This window comes from Stegostoma tigrinum, chromosome 23, assembly GCF_030684315.1.
Source record: "Stegostoma tigrinum isolate sSteTig4 chromosome 23, sSteTig4.hap1, whole genome shotgun sequence".
Taxonomy (NCBI): domain Eukaryota; kingdom Metazoa; phylum Chordata; class Chondrichthyes; order Orectolobiformes; family Stegostomatidae; genus Stegostoma; species Stegostoma tigrinum.
Genome location: NC_081376.1, coordinates 42,959,151 through 42,978,822, shown reverse-complemented (window position 1 = coordinate 42,978,822; position 19,672 = coordinate 42,959,151). Strand labels below are relative to the sequence as shown.

Genomic DNA, 19,672 nt, shown 5'->3' with positions numbered 1-19,672 from the left:
CATCTCCTCTCAGCTGTGGTCTCTCCAGAGGGAAATGTCCCAGCAGGCAATCAGTTTGCGCAGCTAAAGTTTGTCATACTTGGAACCATGTCAGCAAATCACTTCTGCTCTCTCTCTCCTCAAAGCATTCACAACTTCTCCTATCATAAGGCACCCACACATTTCCCTCTGTCCTCCATGATTAGCACAAGCCTGAGACCTCGACACCAACTCAGCCCCAAGGCTGATGACCAGTTCTGAAGGCCACAGTTTGGGAGGGGATTATCCTTGCTTTCCACCAGTTGTTGGAGGGACCAGTGGGATGCGAAGAGGCAGCTGGACCAATCACAACAGCAACAACTTTGTGCATTGACGACACCTCAGCGTACTTCTGAGCAGCAAATATTGGCTACAATTTGACTTTGAGCCAGACAAGAAGCTGCTGGCAGTGTCATGGTGGGCATGCAGGGTTACAGAGATCGGGTAGGGACATGGGTCTGGGTGGGATGCTCTTCAGAGGGTTGGTGTTGACTCGATGAATATAGATAAGCTGCAGAGCTGGGCTGAGAGGTGGCAAATGGAGTTTAATGCAGACAAGTGTGAGGTGATGCACTTTGGTAGGAGTACCCAGAAGGCAAAGTACAGGGCTAATGGTAAGATTCTTAGTAGTGTAGATGAGCAGAGAGATCTCCGTGTCCATGTACACAGATCCTTGAAAGTTGCCACCCAGGTTGACAGGGTTGTTAAGAAGGCATATAGTGTTTTAGCTTTTATTAATAGAGGGATCGAGTTCCGGAACCAAGAGGTTATGGTGAAGCTGTACAAAACTCTGGTGCAGCCGCACTTGGAGTATTGTGTACAGTTCTGGTCACTGCATTATAAGAAGGATGTGGAAGCTTTGGAAAGGGTGCAGAGGAGATTTACTAGGATGTTGCCTGGTATGGAGGGAAGGTCTTACGAGGAAAGGCTGAGGGACTTGAGGCTGTTTTCATTAGAGAGAAGAAGGTTGGGAGGTGACTTAATTGAAACATATAAAATAATCAGAGGGTTAGATAGGGTGGATAGGGAGAGCCTTTTTCCTAGGATGGTGACGGCGAGCACGAGGGGGCATAGCTTTAAATTGAGGGGTGAAAGATATAGGACAGATGTCAGAGGTAGTTTCTTTACTCAGAGAGTAGTAAGGGAATGGAATGCTTTGCCTGCAACGGTAGTAGATTCACCAACTTTAGGTACATTTAAGTCATCATTGGATAAGCATATGGACGTACATGGAATAGTGTAGATGGACTTGAGATCGGTATGACAGGTTGGCACAACATCGAGGGCCGAAGGGCCTGTACTGTGCTGTAATGTTCTATGTTCTATGATGGGCTGAATGGCTTGCTTCTGCTCCTATTTCTTACAGTTGTATTCCTCCTGAGTGATCCATTTCTTCGTTACTTAAACTCTGTGAGATTTGAGCTGATAAAAATTCGTCTGACAAGAACCAGAAAAATTGCGTTAAAATGTTTCATTGTCAAACAGGAAGAGGGATATTCAGCAAAATAGAATTCTGCCCGCGATTTGTTATTAACAATGCTGCAATGCTTAAGCAAAGAAGCAACTGCCAACGTTATTTCAATCATGCTATCTTCTTTGGTTTCAGGTGATCAGGGACATCTTACTAATAGGTCATCGACAAGCCTTTGCCTGGGTTGATGAATGGTGTGGTAAGTCCATTTAAATAACTGTACTTGTTTTTTAACATTACGTGTAGCACTTCATCAATATCTCATAACCAGAGCTCTCTCGTAATGTAAGTGGGAAAGGAAGAGCAAATATGTTTGGCTTCATTGCCGGCTCGATCATGGTTTTTTTGCAGATTCGCCGACAGCAGTTCGACATGTCCACTGCAACACAATAGGGTACATATCAGCGATGGTAAACGCTCCATTAGTTTTGGATCTTTTGTTCTGACGAAGGTTATTATGATCTGAAATGCTCACTCTGTTCCTCATCGCTGTTGCTGTCTGTCCTGTGACTATTCCAGCATTTTCTGTTTCTTCTTTCAGATTTTGAGCAGTATTTTGCTTTTGTTTACATCTTGTTTAGCTTGGAATAAAAATCCAGATCCTCATCACTGCAACTGGCGGGGGAGGGTAAAGGCTTGTGATCTACTCTTGATCCTAAATTCATGTGGTCATATCTACTTATAGCTGAGTGCATTCGGGTAAACAGGTTCCTACTATATGCACTTCCACACCTGGGAGATTAATCCAATGTTAACTCCAAAGGTGAGAAACCCTCAGTAAATGGATACTATTATTCATGTCTAACTCACAGATGGGTATTGTCTGTGCTTGCTCAGCCCCAATGCATAGCATTCACATTTTGTTTAAAGTATTAGTCAAAGAAAGAGAAAATGCTTGACTGGACACTTATTTTGACTGTCAGTTCGAAACAAAAAGGGGAAATTCAGCAAATTCGATTTCCTAAACCCTCCAGACCATTTCACTGTGGATTCGGATGGCAGTTTGAAAAGGTCAGGAGGCTTGCTGACTGCACTGCTGCATTTTCATTGCAATGGATCAACTGTCTATAAATGAATTTGTGTGTCTTCCACTAAGTTCTAATTTCTTAGAACATAGAATACCACAACACAGAACAGGCCCTTCGGCCCTCAATGTTGCGCCAACCTGTGAACCCTTCCCCCTACACTATCCCATCATCATCCATATGCTTATCCAAGGACTGTTTAAATGCCCCTAATGTGGCTGAGTTAACTACATTGGCTCTGTGTCATGGCAAAAAACTGTGGGAAAACAAGTTAATGGTCTGCACAGTGTGTGACCTGGCTTTGCGAACATAACCATTGCAAGAATATGGGAATGAGAAGCAGGAGTAGGCCATTCTGCCCCTCCAGTCTCTCTGTCATTTAATATGATCATGACTGATCCTCAGTTTGGCCTCAACTCCACTTTCCTGCCTGCTCCCCATAACCCTTCGACCCATTACTCATTGAAAAATCTCCCCATCTCTTCCTCACATTTACTTAATACTCCAGTATCCAGTGCACCCTGGGGTAGTGAATTCCACAGGTTCATAACGATTTGTGAGAAGTAATTTCTCCTCAATCATTTAAAATGATGAAGGGAATAGATAAGATAGAAGCTGGGAGGTTGTTTCCACTGGCAAATGGAACTATAACAAGGAGGCATAGCCTCAAAATAAGGGGGAGAAGATTTAGGATTGATTCGAGGAGGAACTTTTTCACCCAAAGTGTGTGAATCTGTGGATTTCTCTGCCCAGTGAAGCAATTGAAGCTACCTCTTTGAATGTTTTTAGGGCAAATTAGATTTTTGAGCATTAAAGGAATTAGGGGTTATGGGGAGCGGGCGGGTAAGTGGAGCTGAGTCCACAAAAAGATCAGCCATGATGTTATAGAATGACAGAGGAGGCTCGATGGGCCAAATGGCCGACTCCTGCTCCTGCTTCTTATGTTCTTCGTCTCTGTTTTAAATTGGCTATGCCTTATCGTAAATCTCTGACCTCTTGTTCGAGATTGCTGCATACAAAGCAACATTCTTCCTACACCTACTGTGTCAATCTCCTTCAGCGTCTTATGTGCCTCAAATAGATCCCTCGTTTGTCTAAATTCCAGATAGTACAGACCTAAACTTCTCGGTCTTTTCTCATAAGCCTCATCTCTGACATCAACCTAAACGAACCTCCACTGAACTGCCTCTAATACAACTACGTCTCTCCTCAAGTAAGGGGATCAACAGTATATGCAATAGTCCAGGTGCAGTCTCATTGAAGCCTCATCCAGTTGCAGTAACACTTCCCTACTCTGTTCCTTTAGCAATAAATGCCAAAATTCCATTTACCTTAAGATATTCTGTGCCGAATATTCTTGCTTTCAGTGATTCATGCATAAGGACACCCAGATCTCTCCCCACTGATACAGCCTGAAATTATTCCCCATTTCAATAATAAGTTACCTTTCTATTCATCTGACCAAATTGATAACCTCTGACTTATAGATACATGAAACTTCATCTGCTACATCTTGGCCAATTCACCCACCTAACCACCTAATGTTGGTAAGGCCTCTTTGGGGGTATTATATCCAGTTCTGTTATAAGAAGGATATGATTCAGCTGGAGACAGTTCAGAAGAGATTTACCAGGATGTTGCCAGGAATGGAGGGTTGAATTACAAGGACAGGTTGGGTAGGCAGGGACTTTTTTCGTGGGAGTGTAGGTGGTTGAGGGGTAACCTTACAGAGATTTATAAAATCATAAGGGGCATAGATAGGTGAATGGCAGGAGTCTTTTCTTGTGTTGGGGGGGCCATATTTTTGTGAGAAGTACGTGTGACAGGATCAAAACCTCATTTGAAAACTCACCCCAAAGAATTTGTGGGCTTAGCTGAAGCTCGATGATTGGAAACGTCCACCTCCCCCTGCACTGTCACTGCCTGGTCCCACTGCGTGCTGCTCGCATTTCCCGTTTCCATTAGGAAGGCAACTGGCTCCAGAGATGCCAGAGACATGAAACCATCTCGAGTGCAGGTTGCCAGGGCAACTGATTCGGGAAGGAAAACGACTGACAAATTCTCACAAGAAGTGCTGCAGGTTAAATTGGAACATCAGCAATGTGAAGTCAGGACTAATTTGCAGCTCTTTGACATTTCTGCTAGTTCACCTCCCCCTGTCAAAGGAAGAAAAATGCTGAATAAACACTGTTTATTAAACTGTAAAATAGATACGCACCAATCTATAACTACTGTGAAGGGTGCTTGTGGTACAGTGAGAGTGTCCCTACCTCTGAGCTTAAAAAGGTTGGATTCAAGTCCCACCTTCCCCAGAGTCATGACATCACAGGTTAATTGAGAATGTCTTAAAATCTGTTGATGCTTTCTGCTGTGTGGAATCTGTGTCTTAACTCCTTGGGGTTGGGCTTGACAGCGGAGACCATTGAGCAAACACAGAAGAGGTTCTGTTACAGGTAACAGCACCTCTGAATAATTCTGAAGCTAATCAACAACAACCTGCGTTTGGCTGGCGCCTTTTTATTATATCAAACCCATCCCAAGGAGCGATGATCAAATAAAACGTGACATGGGGAGATTTTGCCAACTGATCAAGGGCTTGCTCAAAGGTTGAGGTTTGAAGGAATATCTTAATTGAGGAAGCTGAGGTAATGACTTAAGAAGCCTTTGGCCTGCTCAGTTACTAAGATTATGGCTGACCTTGTCCGTAAACAACATTTTCCTGCCCCAGTCCCAAGCTCCCTCAGTGTTCAACGATTTGTCAGTGACTGAGGAACCGCAGGGCTCTGAGGCAGAGAATTCCTGCGATTTGCAAAACTCTCAGTGAAGGCATTTCTGCTTTCAGTCCAAAATGGCCAACCCCTTACCCTTCCACTGTGCTCCCCCAGTTCTAGGTCAGCACTTCCTGAACTCCAACCCCATATCCAGGCTTGAAAACTATTACGACCGCTCAGTGGAAGGGGAAGGGGTCGTGAGAGCGAGAACACAGTTGTTACGACTCATTTCGGGAGCTACGCCACCATTGCTGTCTCGGTGCTTCAACGTCCAAACCTTCAGCCCTGAACCACAGGCCGTGCCCTCCCCCAACCACTCCCAAGCCCCCAACTCCACCAAACTTTGGCCAGATGCTCCAAGATCTCCAGTTGAGACAAAACAGCGTGCTGCACTACTTGGGAAAATTTATATGTTTCAATTACTGCCCCCTCGCCCTTTTGAAATTGAGAGAATATAAGCCTATTCTACTCTGAATCTCCTTAAACGGCCCTTGCATCCCAGGAAGTAGAGAGGTAGAGGAAGGGAATTGCAGTGCTTACAGTCCAGGCAGCCGAAGACCCAGTCACCATCGGTAGAGTGATGGTAATCGGGAATGTGCAAGAGTCCTAAATAATCAGCCAACCCGCCACCTCTGGATTCACTGCAAACAGGTCCTTTGGTATTGATGGGTGCATCCTAGTGGATCGGTAAAGAGGACATGAAGATCAGGAGAGGTAGGTCCCCGTACACCTTTTATTCCTCCTTCCAGAACAAATTACCAGGACGTCAAAGCAAGGGGCCTGTAGATAGTTTCAAAACGACCTGTTCTGAGGTGTTATGAAACATATGGGCCTTGAATCTAGGCCTCTCGGTCTAGAGGTGGTGACACTGCCACTATGCAACAAGACTCCTTAATGCGATTAACAAATCGATCGGGGTAAAGACTGCTGATGCTGGCAGTAAGAAAGAGAATGTGAGGATAAAGCCTTAAGCCTGAGCTAATACTAATTCCAGTTAGTGGGATTTTCTGATGATCCTAGTGGTTATAAACTGCTTCTGTCCTACATGCCTGTGGAGATTGAAACTGTCTTCATTTGCCCAAAGAATATAAATAATACAACAGTGTGTAGCAATGCTGCATCATTATTGACTTGCTTCCAGGCCACTTTGATCGATGGAATCATGTTAGGGCCTATGAGGCCAGGCCACTCTCCTGGTCTAGTTTCAGGTACCTGGGCTGACAGAACTTGATTACTTGTTGTCATGGCCTCCACACGCTCAACAGCGTTTGTGAAAGACTGTCTTGTTCTGGAGGATCTAGTTGAACTGCTTTCCCAACCCAAACCAGATGAGGACACCAAGTGAGTTCCTCCTGTAATCTCCTGGACAGGGTTGCCACCTTTGGTTGTTTGGAGGCGGTGCATTGAGTGAATGCCACCCTCCAATCAATGAACGCCTTTCTCCCCATTGGCTGAATTTGAACATGAGAACAAAGGCTTTGTTTGTCAGTGGTACACTGGTCGGAGATGCTCACGCAGTGGTGTCCAGGTCACTCATCAATACTTGCACCTCCTTTTGCATGGCTCCCGACACTAATACAAACAAATATGGTGGGCTTTCCAGGGTGCAGGATGAAGAGCGAGCTGGAAAGCAGCATGGAGAAAGAAGAGGTGGGAGGCATTCAATAATGAGGAAAACTTGAGTTGTTTTGAACTCACAGGGAAAGACAGCAATCTTCTGTTTCAGGTGCTTTTCTATATCTAATTTTTCTGAAAGGGGAGGTGATGATCTAGTGCTATTATCACTAGACTATTAATCCAGAGGCCATGATTATAGAACATAGAACATAGAACAGTACAGCACAGAACAGGCCCTTCAGCCCACAATGTTGTGCCAACCATTGATCCTCATGTATGCACCCTCAAATTTCTGTGACCATATGCATGTCCAGCAGTCTCTTAGATGACCCCAATGACCTTGCATCCACAACTGCTGCTGGCAACGCATTCCATGCTCTCACAACTCTCTGTGTAAAGAACCGGCCTCTGACATCCCCTCTATACTTTCCTCCAACCAGCTTAAAATGTCCTGTGTTCAAATCCTACGACAGTAGAAGATGGAATTTGAATTCAATAAACATCTGGAATCGGAAGTCTAATGATTCTTTTGTTTTATTCATTAATGGAATGAGGGCGTCGCTGGCTCAGCAGCATTTATTGCCCACCCCAAATTGCCCAGAGGGCAGTTAAGAGTCATCCACGTTGCTGTGGGTCTGGAGTCACATGTAGGCCAGACCAGGTCAGGACGGCAGTTCCCTCCCCTAAAGGGCATTAGTGAACCAGATAGGTTTTTACCCCCCAAAGAATTAGCAGTGGATTCATGGGTCATCATTAGTTTCTTAATTCCACACATTTTATTGAATTTAAATTCCACCATCTGCTGTGGGGGGTTTTGAACCTGGGTCCCCGGAATATTATTGGGAACTCTGGATTAACAATCCAGCAATAATACCACTAGGCCATCACCTCCCCTGACTGTGAAACTCTTGTTGGTTTTTGTGGGAAAACCCGACCTGATTGACTAATGCCCTTTAGGGAAGGAAACTGCCATCTTTACATGTGACTCCAGACCCCCAGCAATGTGATTGACACTTAACTGCCCTCTGGGCAATTAGGGATGGGCAATAAATGCTGCCTGGCCAGTAATACCCACATCCTGTGCATGAAGGTAAAAAGGTGGATCAAGACTAAGCATTTGTTTCTGAAACAGTGCTTACCTTGCTGAATTACACTAATAGATATGTTTACACCAACAAACTAACAATCAGTTTAAAGGATGTTATTGCTGTTTACTTTTAACCAGGCTCCCTTGGGTTCACTGAAACGTCACTGTGGTGTAATGAACAGCATACGTATTATGCAAAGTTTTTCTTTCTCTCATCAGGGGAAATATTTGCATTGCCTTGGCAAAACCTACGACATTTAATTGCTTACGTTCTCAATGTTCTCGATGTTGGTCTGAGCTCTGATAATCCCACTGGGCCGGTGGTGGTGATGGGGGAGGTTCTGACTCATTGTGAAATGTTCCTGATTGTGCGTGTGTAACCCAGAAAGAATTCCTTTTGTTCTGAGTGTGACCATTTTGTATTCCATGGGGTTGTGAGTTGTAACCTCTGACCTCGCGACTCATCCCGTGAGGACGAGCAAAAGGAACCGTCTCGCTTTTGGATTGCCCAAAGGGTAGGCAGGCATTAGGCCTCAGAGTCTGCTGACCTACGATTAACCTGCGGGTTTCTGGTGACTCAGGGCCATGAACTGCCGAGTCCTGTGACAAGGCCAGATAGCTGGGCTCTGCGCCCATCAGCTCCCAATTGGCAGACCCTCAGCTGAGTTACCTCGCTCGTGAGGGGGAGGGAGAAGTGTGCTAAGTTGCTAGCAAGCAGGCTCACTTTGAAAAAGAAGGGGAAATTTTAATGATGTGTTATGAGCAGGCTTGCTTAATTCCTATTAGAGTGAGGCCTCAGAGAAACCGAGCAGTCGAAAGGCAGAAGAATGGAATGCAATTCTTCAAAGCAATTGGCATCGTCCAACGCTAAATCCTAATTGAGCCTGAAAGATGTCATTTGAGGCATCTCCTCCCCCAACCTTCATGTGTACCTGTTTCGAAAGCCTGGTTTCGAAAGCTACCAGTACGATTCAGACGCGTCATTGCATTATTTGTACATATTATATAGCATATAGCAGTATTGCCAAAAATAGAATATTGTGCAGTTCCCCCTACCACCACACCGCACCCCCCGCCTCCTCTTTGGGCAAAACAGAACCCGAGTCAGACACTTTTTGTTTGCTGAAGCCTGTGCCACTTTAAATTACAGCACCTCAGGCTTTCACTCTGCTCTGCCCTTTCTCCACGTTCACAGTGTGGCTGATGTGGACGCTGAACACTGGCGGACAGTGAGGCAAAATTTAAGAAAAACCTTCAGGCCCACACCACCAAAGTGGTCTGCCAAAGAAATATTTGGATCCCACAAGCCTTATGTATTTCATTGACCGTATGAGGAGGTCTCCCTTTACAAACATCCAACTGATAGTACTCACATTTACAAGTGTGACACGGTTTTAAAATTTTGAAGATTGGAAACGTGACCATCTCCTGTATTTACAATTTCCATTGTCCTGCATTGTGTTTGGACTTGTGTACAGATCAACTTCATGCAATCCCGACGGTGCGGATAGAGGCCATTCAGCTCATCCAGTCCCTGTACCGATCCTCCGAAGAGCATCTACCCAGACCCACCCCCTCTACGCTACACCTCTAACCCTGCATTTCCCACAACTAACCCACCTAGCCTGAACATCCCTGAACACTGTGGGCAATTTAGCACGACCAATCCACCTAACCTGCACATCTTTGGACTGTGGGAGGAAACCGGAGCACCCAGAAGAAACCCACAGAATAGAACCCATATGCAACCCAGGGACAGTCTGTAAAGCTCTATGGGATGTCCTAAAGTGATAAGAGATTTACCTTCCTGCATTTGTTCAAGTCTTTCACAGCTAATTATGATTTTAAAAAGGCGATCACTATTATTTAGGGAAAAACTCAAGGTCATTTTGTGACCAGCAAAGCCTCATATCATATAAACCCCTATAATGTGGAAGAAGACCATTGGGCCCATCAAATCCTTACTAACCAGCTGAAGGGCATCCCACCCATACTCACCCCCCCCCCCCCACCCTATAGGACTGCATTTTCAATGGCTAACCCAACTAGCCTGCACATCCCTGGACACCACGGACAATTTGCCATGGCCAATCCAGCTAACCTGCACATCTTTGACAACTGTGGGAGGAAACCCACGCAAACATTGGGAGAATGTGCCAACTCTACACAGACAGTCACCCGAGGGTGGGATCAAACCTGGGCTCCTGGCACTATGAGTCTGCAGTTGCCAACCACTGTGCTACCCACAAATGGAAAATGAACAATTAGCAGCTTTTCTCGAGAAAGGAATGTTGCTTAAGACTATTGTACTTCTTAGAGTAGGGCGTTGGGATTTTTGGACAGGTGAAGCTGGTGACCAAAAACTTGTCAGATGGACTATAACGTGGGAAAGTGGAAGGTGATGTGCTTTGTCAGGAAGAATAGAGGAGCTGAATATTATTTAAATGGAGAAAGACTGCAAAGAGCTATGGAACAGAGGCATTTGGCATTTTCATCCATGAATCACAAAATGCCAAATGCCTCTGTTCCATAGCTCTTTGCAGTCTTTCTCCATTTAAATAATATTCAGCTCCTCTATTCTTCCTGACAAAGCACATCACCTTCCACTTTCCCACGTTATAGTCCATCTGACAAGTTCAGCAAATAACATAAAAGGCAAATATTTCGTTGGCCTTTATTTTGAAATAAATAGAATATAAAAGTAGAGATGTTTCTGGAATACTGTGAACAGTTTTGGACTCTTTATGTAAGGAAAGATATACCGGCATTGGAGGCAGTCCAGAATGGGTTCATTAGACGGATGCCAGGTATGGGGGACTGCCTTATGAGGAAAGGTTAAATAGGTTAGGCTTGTATTTATTGTAAACAAGAAAAACGAGAGGCAATCTTATTGAAATAGTCAACATTCTTAGGGGTAGATACGGAAGGGTTGCTTCACCTCACGGGAAAATCTACAACCAGAGGACATAATCTCAGAATAAAGGAGGTAGCATATTTAAAACAGAGCTGAGAGGAATTTCTTCTCTCAGAAGCTAGTTGGGATTCTTTACTATAGAGAGCAGTCAAGTCTAAAAAGTTAGGAACGCAAGGCTTTTGGAGAAAAAACAGGAAAGTGGAGTTGAGGATTGTCAGATCAGCAGTGACCTCAGTAGATAGGACCAGAGATGATGGGTTGAATGGCCTACTTCTGCTGCCGTGTCCTCTGGTCTTCTGGAAGTAAACTCTATTGAATGTCCAGAACAAAGTCCCCAGCTCAAAGGACCAACATGATTATAAGAAAGTTATTTGTAGCAATTATAAGAACATTTATCAGCCTAGGACACTGAACTGTGCTTTTCCTCCAATTAATAACTAAACACCTTTTAAAAGGTAATGAGGGCCAATCCATTCATACATGCTCCCAGCTGGGAACTGCAGTTAAGCAAAGCTGTCATTGTTTGTATTGTAGCTCTGCCTTGAAAAAGCACTCTCTGTGAAAGGAACTGCCTGCTGGAGCTTTGACATCAGTGAACGTCTGTTCTGTTGATGTGGAATACTCATTTTGTACTTATGACAGATCCATACTGACTTTGGAAGCCGAAGAATCAAATTTCACAATCTTTATGTCTTTCACGGCCTGCTTCTCAAAGGTGACTGCTCTGTTCATGGCTTGAATGGTGCTCAGTGTCTAACCCATTCAGAGCTTTTACATTTCAATTTCCAAAACTATTCCACAACCTGTCTTCATAATTTGGACAGATGAGGTTGCTTGTGGACTGGCAGACTCCTATTTACCATGCAGCTCCATTTTTTTTTACTATTTGAGTCATGGAAACTGAAGCTTTTGTTGACTTCCAAAGCACCATATTAATCTTCTGAGTCACAGTCAATACATAACTGGGAGTTTTGTGGCTCAGCGAAAGTGTTTCTACCTCTAGGATAGAGGCTTTGGGACCAAGACCCATCTACGTCAGAGATGTATGATCAGAGTGAATAAAAATAATTTTAGAACCAAATACAAAAGCCTTTTCCGTTTTAAAAACATATTCCACTGCAGTCACTGCTCAAGTAGTTTATAGTGAAAACAGAAATTGCTGGAAAAGCTCAGCAGGTCTGGCAGCCTCTGTGGGGAGAAAGCAGAGTTAATGTTTCAAGTCTCAGAGCTCATAGAATTTATATTTTATAATTTATCCTTCATATTAAATTATTTGCACGGCAGTTCCTTGCTTTCAGTAACTGCTAGGTGTTTGTCACCTATTGTTGGTGGCGAAGAGATGGCTGTCAGGTTAGTCTTGTTTCGAAAACCTGGTCCATGGATCTCCTGTGGGTCTGTGCTTATAGATGTAATACTGCTGTTCTTTGCAATTGCCTCCTGCAGGGCTACCAAAGACAGAACTCTCCCCACCTTATCACCTGCCCACAGCCATGTAAAGAAGGAGCAGGCCATTCAGCCCCTTGAGTCTGTTCATGGTTGATCTGAACAGAACCACACATGATGACCTTTCACCTCCTTGTTTAACATAAGATCCCTACAGTGTAGGAGCAGACCATTCAGCCCATCAAGTCCACACCACCTGTCCAAAGAGCATCCCACCCAGACCCACCTCAGGTACTATGGGCAATTTAGCACGGTCAATCCACCTAACCTGAACATTGTTGGACAGTGGGAGGAAACTGGAGCACCCAGACATAGGGAGAGCATGCAAACTTCACACAGACTGTCGCCCAAGGGTGGAATTGAACCCAGGTCCCTGGTGCTGTGAGCCATCAGTGCTAACCACTGATCCAGCGTGCCTACCTATCTATCTCCAGCTTAAAAATATTCAAGGGCTCAAGTTCCACCAACTTCTTCAGGAAGAACATCGCAAAGACCATTTGAAAACAATTTTGTCTTATTTCTCTTGTAAATGGTTGACACCTTGTTTTTAAATAGTGACACTAAGTCCAAGATTCTCCTGGAAGAGGAAGTATCTACTCCACATCTATCCCACCAAGGCTCCTCAGGCACTTGTATCTTTGAGTCAAGCATTTGCAGATTTCGCCATTTTTTCAGTCTGGAAAAGTCAGTACCTTCTGTGGCCAACAAATCTTTGCTTGAGTCTTGAACAGAGTTTTTGGCCTGGAGGCATAAGGACACTGCCACTCAATCACAGGAGCTCCTTGATCCTGTTACGAGTAGAACCCTTGTTCTTCAGGAGATTGGTATTTGAGAGTGGACTTCAAATAGAGCTGTGTATTAGCGAATTGGGGCTCAGTACCTTGCAGAGCTACCAGGTCTACGTTGTATCCGTTGTCAGCTGGGCTGCTACATTCAGGATCGGAGTGTCACTAGAGGTCTCGGTTAGGTATTGAATGTTTGTTTCAGTGTGCACACATCTATCTGCTTTGAAAGGGAAGGGCCATTAACGTTATTGTGATCCATGATTTTTGACTCTTGGGATTTTAATGAGCACAGTCAGGCAGCTGGTAATGAGAGAGCTGATGTCTCCAGCAAAGGAGCAAAAAAGTGCCCTGGAGAAAGAGGAGGCAAACTGAGTGGCCAGCACTAGGCTGCAGTGTATCTTTATAGTGTATCCAGGTAAAGCCATGGGACTCAATGGACAACAGATGTAACAGATGCACCTGTTGTGACCCCAGAGGCAACTAACAGCAGATATTGGAGCTCAATTTACATAGGCATTTTTTACTCACATTTCTCTCAGGGAGTGTTCGCTATAAGAACACAGAAAATAGGAGCAGGAGTTGGCCATTCTGTCCTTTGAGCCTGCTTCAACTTCCAACTTTGTACCCTTTTTGCACTTTCTCCCCATAACCTTTGATCCCTTTAACCCCAAGTGCAGTATCCAACTCCTTCTCGAAAATATCCAGTGTTTTGCCATCAACCACTTCCTGTGGCAGAGAATTCCACAGGCTCATCACTTTCTGGCTGTAGATATTTCTCCTCATCTCAATCCTAAGTGGCCTACCCTGTATCCTTAGCCTGTGACCTTGGTTCTGAACTCCCCAGCCATTGAGAACATCCTTCCTGCATTTCACCTGTCTAGTCCTGTTAGAATTCTATAGGTTTCTGTGAGATGCCTCTTCATCCTTTAAACTCCAGAGAGTATAGTCCTAACCAATCCATTCTCACTTCGTACGTCAGTCCAGCCAACCCAGGAATCAGGCTGGTAAGCCTTTGTTACAGTCCCTCCATAGCCAGAACATCCTTCCTCAGATAAGGAGACCAGAACTGTACACAATATGCCAGGCCACTCATTGGCTTACCTGGAAATCAAGCCATGTGGGTAACATTAAACACTGATTCCGCTGAGTCCCATTAGCCAGAGTAATGGGAACAATCATGAAAAATCATTCCCAGTGTCTCAGTGGAAATCAGGAATGTGGTGGAATGGAGACTATGCTCGTTGGAGTAGATAGGAAGAGACTGTTCCCGTTGACAGAAGCGGTCAGAGATCAGGGTATACGGATGAGTATTGATTGGAAAAAAGCTAATGGAGGGGGTGGGGTGGAAAAGAAGGCTTTGTGGCTATGATGTGAGTCATGTTACCACTACGCCGAATAGACACACTCAATAATTAAAGCAAGGTGTTGCTTTTAACACATGGAGTAGCTCAGTGTCATTTACCAAACTAATCTGCTAATCCTCGATTTGATGTACAAATATCTACACTTTTCATGATTATAGAGAATCCATTTGGGGTGTCACAGTGGCTCAGTGGCTAGCATTACTGTCTCACAGTGCCAGGAACCTGGGTTTGATTCCACCCTTGGGCGACTGACTGTGTGGAGTTTGTTCATTCGCCCCGTGTGGATTTCCTCTGGGTGCTCTGGTTTCCTCCCACAGTTCAAATGTGGGAGGTTGATTGGTCGTGCTAAATTTCAAGTGGTGTCCAGGGATGCGCAGGCTATATACAGGGCTCTGCCTGTATCCTCCTCTTTCTTTCCTCTTGGAACGCTATGAATCTTTGGAGTCCTCAAAGGCAGCTGATGCAGAATCTTTAAATATTCCTAAGGTAGTGGTCAAAAGATTCATGATTTCCAAGGGAATGAAAGATTATTGGGAGACATGCAGGAAATGTAGGGTTGTGATTAAAATCAGAGCAGCTATGATCTTATTGAATGGGAGAGCAGTCTTGAAGGGCCAAGTGGCCCACTCTTGTTCCTTGTTTCTGTGTCCATGGTGACTCAGTGGATACCACTGATGCCTCACACCCCAAGGGAATGGGTTCGATTCCACCCTCGGGCGACCGTGTGGAGTTTGCACATTCCCCTGTGTCTGTGTGCAGTCCAAAAATGTGCAGGTTAGGTTGTTTGGCCCTGCTAAATTGCCCACAATGTTCATGAGTGTGTAAGTTGGATGGATTAGCCATGGGAAATGGAGGGATAAGGGGATTGGCCAGGGTGGGATGCACTTCGGAGGGGTAGTGTGTGCTTGTTGGCTGGTTCCCACTCTATAGGCATTCTTTGATGAGTTGCAGTACACTACCTGGGATGCTAATGGAGACAGATTTGATTGTGCCTTTCAAGAGAAATTTGAGTAGGTAACTCAGGGGTAAAAAATGTATAAGGCTGTGGGAAGAAAGTTCAGTGTTGTGGGAGAGCTGGTCGCTTGCTCTTGGAGAGATCCAGCATGCCTGTAAGGGCCAAGTGGCCATCTCCTGTTTGGTAGCCATTCTAATACTCCATGATCTGTCCCACGATCTTGGGATGTACATGCTAACTTGCCCACATTCCTGGCAGACATCTGAAAATGACGTCAATGGTTTTAGTCTGAGAACTGGACTCCGTGTGTATCCCTGTGAATTAATTATGCCAGTAAAGGTCGTTAATGACATTGTCCTCTCCACACATTTCTTCACAAGTCCCAGCCCAAGGGCCTTTTAGGCAGGCACTGACAGCACTACAATTAATGAGTGCCAGTCATTGTAGACTTAAGGTAGCGCACAGGCATGTTTCATCTGAGGGTCAAGTGGGAGATGCTTACAGCAGAGAATGTAATTTGTCTGTCTCTGTATTCAGGGGGACACTCCACAAGCAGCTCTTGTATGACCAGTTAGCACATGGAAGGCTGTGGGAAAATTCTGCTCCATCAGTAATTCCTGGGTTTAACTCTCCGTGCAAAGCAAGAAGCCAGAGGGTTGTCTTTACTCGTTGCAATGTTCTGCTGTAGAATCCCTACACCATGGAAGCAGGTCATTCAACCCACCGAGTCCACACCAACCCTCCAAACAACATCCCACTCGGACCCAAACCTATTCCCCTCTTCCAGATCAATATCTAAAGAGCCAGGACAATTAGAATCCAGCTGGGGAAGGATAGATTTTGTCTGGTCTCCGAACCTATCAATAGAGTGACTGGGGCTAGGCTGTACCACTACATCTCTGAGAAAGGTGGGCAATGACCCTCCAATCCTTTAATATCACTAGAAACAATATTGTTCCCTGGGACTATGCCAGTAACAGGGCAGTCCTCCTGTGCCAGACTTACGTATCATCTATTTAATCTCCAAGAGGGCATATTAGGCCCAGCTTGCCAATTCTGGATTGAACTGAACATAGTTGTCATTAGGAACACCTAGCAGAGCAGTTTGGAGAATGGAACAGAGAGAAAACAACCTGCCCTTGGAAGACCCTGGTTGATGGTGCTTCTGTATTTCCTGGTCTGAGCAGCAGAAAATCCCTTACTGGATCCACCAAAAACAGCTTGAGCCACATCCATTGAGTTTTCCCTGAATGTTTGCGACCATACAGGTCAAAGAAGGGTTGCCTGTACTGCCTTTCTTTAATGTTCTCACTCATTCTGTCATGCTCTCACTTCTGTCACCTTCATTCTCTAAAGCAGACTAATACCTGAAACATTGGCTACTCCTTCCATCCAGATGCTGCCTGGGTTGCTGTGTTCTTCCAGCCTCCTGTTTTTCTACCTCATTCTCTCTGACTTTCATATTGTGTCTCACTCTCTCATGTTCTCTGTCAGTCTTTAATATTTGAACTCTCTCTCTCATCTTCACACTTGCTCTTGCATATTCCTATTCAGTCACTCACTCTCACATTCTCTCTCTCACTTTTTCACCCTTATTTCCTCACTCCGTCATTCCCTCTCACCCCCCTCACACTGTCTGTTGCACTGTCTCTCTCTGTTGCACTCTCTCTCTCTCTCTCTCTCTCTCTCTGTTGCACTGTCTCTCTCTGTTGCACTCTTTGGAGAGACATAAACAGAGAAACATATAAACAGGAGCAGGATTATGTCATTCAGCCCACTGAGACTGCTCTGCCATTCATTATGATCATGGTTGAACATTCCACTCAAAAGACTCTTTCTCTTGTTCCCCTCCCCCCCATATCCTTTGAGTCCTTGATTCCCCAAGTGCTATCTCCAATTCCTTCTTGAACTCATGCAATGTTTTGGTTTTGGCTACTTTCCGTAGTAACGAACTCCACAGGCTCAGGACTCTCTGGGTGAAGAAATTTCTCCTTATCTCAGTCTTAAATGGTTTACCTTATATCCTTGCCCACTGTAACCCCTGGTTCTGGACTCCCCAGTCCTCAGGAACATCCATCCTGCATCCATCTTGTCCAGTCCTGTTAGAATTTTATAGGTCTCCATGAGATCCCCCTTATTCTTCTGAACTCCAGCAAATACAATCATAACCAATCCAAGCTTTCAACATAGACCGATATTACCATCCCATGAATCAGTCTGATAAACATTTGTTGCACTCCTTCATTAGCAAGAACATCCTTCGTTGGGTATGGAGACCAAAACTGTACATGCTCTGTTAGGTGCAGCCTCACCAAGGCCCTGTACAATCACAGAAAGACATTCCTGCTCCTGTACTTAAAACCTCTCACAATGAAGGCCAACATACCATTTGCCTTCTTTACCACCTGCTGCACCTGCATGCTTACCTTCAGCAACTGTTGCATAAGGACACCCAGTTCCCTCTGCACACGCCCCTCTCCCAATTTACAGCCATTCAGGTAATAATCAGCCTTCCTGTTTTTGCTGGCAAAGTGGAAAATCTCACATTTTCTAGGTTATACTGCATCTGCCATACCTTTGCCCACTCACTCAGTTTCTCCAAATCACACTGGAGCATCTCTGCATCCTGCACACAGCTCACCTCCCACCCAACTGTGTGCTGCTTGCAGATTTGGAGATATTACATTTAGTTTCCTCATCCATATCATTCATGTATATTGTGACAAACTGGAGTCTAAGCACTGATCCTTGTGGTATCCCCTAGACACTGCTACCATTTGGAAAAAGACTCATTTATTCCTTGCCTTCGTTTCCTCCATTCCCTCTCTGCCAATCCGTTTTCTGTCTATCTCAATACAGTAACCTGATCCCACATACGCTGATTTTACACACTAACCTCTTAGCCACACAATCCTCACATGCATGCATGTAGCCTCTCACTCACATACACTACATGAACATTCACTCTCACACACATACATATGCACATACATACACACACGCTCTTCATCGCACATAGATGCACACACTTCACACTCATGCCTGCATTCTTCACACTCACACCCACACATTTCATACACAAACACTCACTTCATATTCAGGCACATACTTCACACACACATTTCACGCTCACATACACACTTTAATGAAGATGCAAAAAATAGTTCATGTTCACTGCCAGTAATATAGAAATGTAAACGGTATTCCCTCTAAATATCCCCAAAACGCACGCACATGAATGCACACACACACACACACATGCACACACACACGCACACTCTCTCTCTCTCCCTCTCTCTCTCTCACGCGCGCACACACACACACTTTCTCACACACGTGCGCGCACACACACAGACACACATGCACAGACACACACACGCATGCGCACACACACACACAGACACAGACATATACATATATACACACAAACACACACTGCACTCACTCAGTCACACCCCTTCATACCTCCACTGTTGCCTTGAAGTCTGAGAGGAAGATTAACATGTCTGTGGAAGAGTCACTGGACCCAAACATTAGATCTTCTTTCTGCTCACAGATGCTGCCCGACCTTCTGAGCTTTTCCAGCAATTTCTGTTTCTGTTTGTGATTGACACGTATGATACAGCTGGGAGCAAACTGTGGGGGGAGTAAACATCCTGGGAGCTTCAGAGGAAAGGGATTTGTTTCACTTGTATTTTGAATGGAGCATTTCATGGTGTTAGGAAGCAAAACTGGTTGTATGGGTGGGATGCTTAGGGGAGTCACGTGATGCAACTTGTACAAACTGACAGCAAACAGTTGGTAACTTTAGTGAGAAATGTTCTAATCAAGAAACGGGCCTCTTATTTCCTCTCTCCTGTGCTTGATTCTTGAATGGTAGAGTTTAGGTAAATCTCCGCTTCATTTTTCTGCCCTCTGACATTGTGTTACAATAGTTACAGTGGACTTTCTTCAAGCAATGTTTGTGGTTACATTTAGAATTCAAGGGCTCAGTGATGTTGGCAGGAGATGCCATGCCTTGTTGGATTGCACTGCTGTTACAATACATTGCATTGCCATGACAACGAGGCTGTTCTAATTTAAACATGACCACTTCAATCAAGAACCTACCAATCTATTTTTAGTCAAGATTGATTGAGATGCTATACTCCCAATCACCCATCCCAGCCTAACCTCAATCCAAAGATGGTCATTGAAGGACACCATTTTAGTGCAGTCCAAA

General features: G+C 44.7%; 1 protein-coding gene across 1 annotated transcript in view; it reads left to right on the top strand.

Moving 5' to 3' along the window:
* Positions 1-19,672, top strand: part of LOC125462276 (cytoplasmic phosphatidylinositol transfer protein 1-like) — a 215,667-nt gene that overhangs the window by 155,445 nt on the left and 40,550 nt on the right. Inside the window, exon 9 of the mRNA XM_048552115.2 lies at positions 1,625-1,688. Coding sequence (XP_048408072.1) covers positions 1,625-1,688 — 64 coding nt within the window. The remainder of the gene's footprint in view (positions 1-1,624; positions 1,689-19,672) is intronic.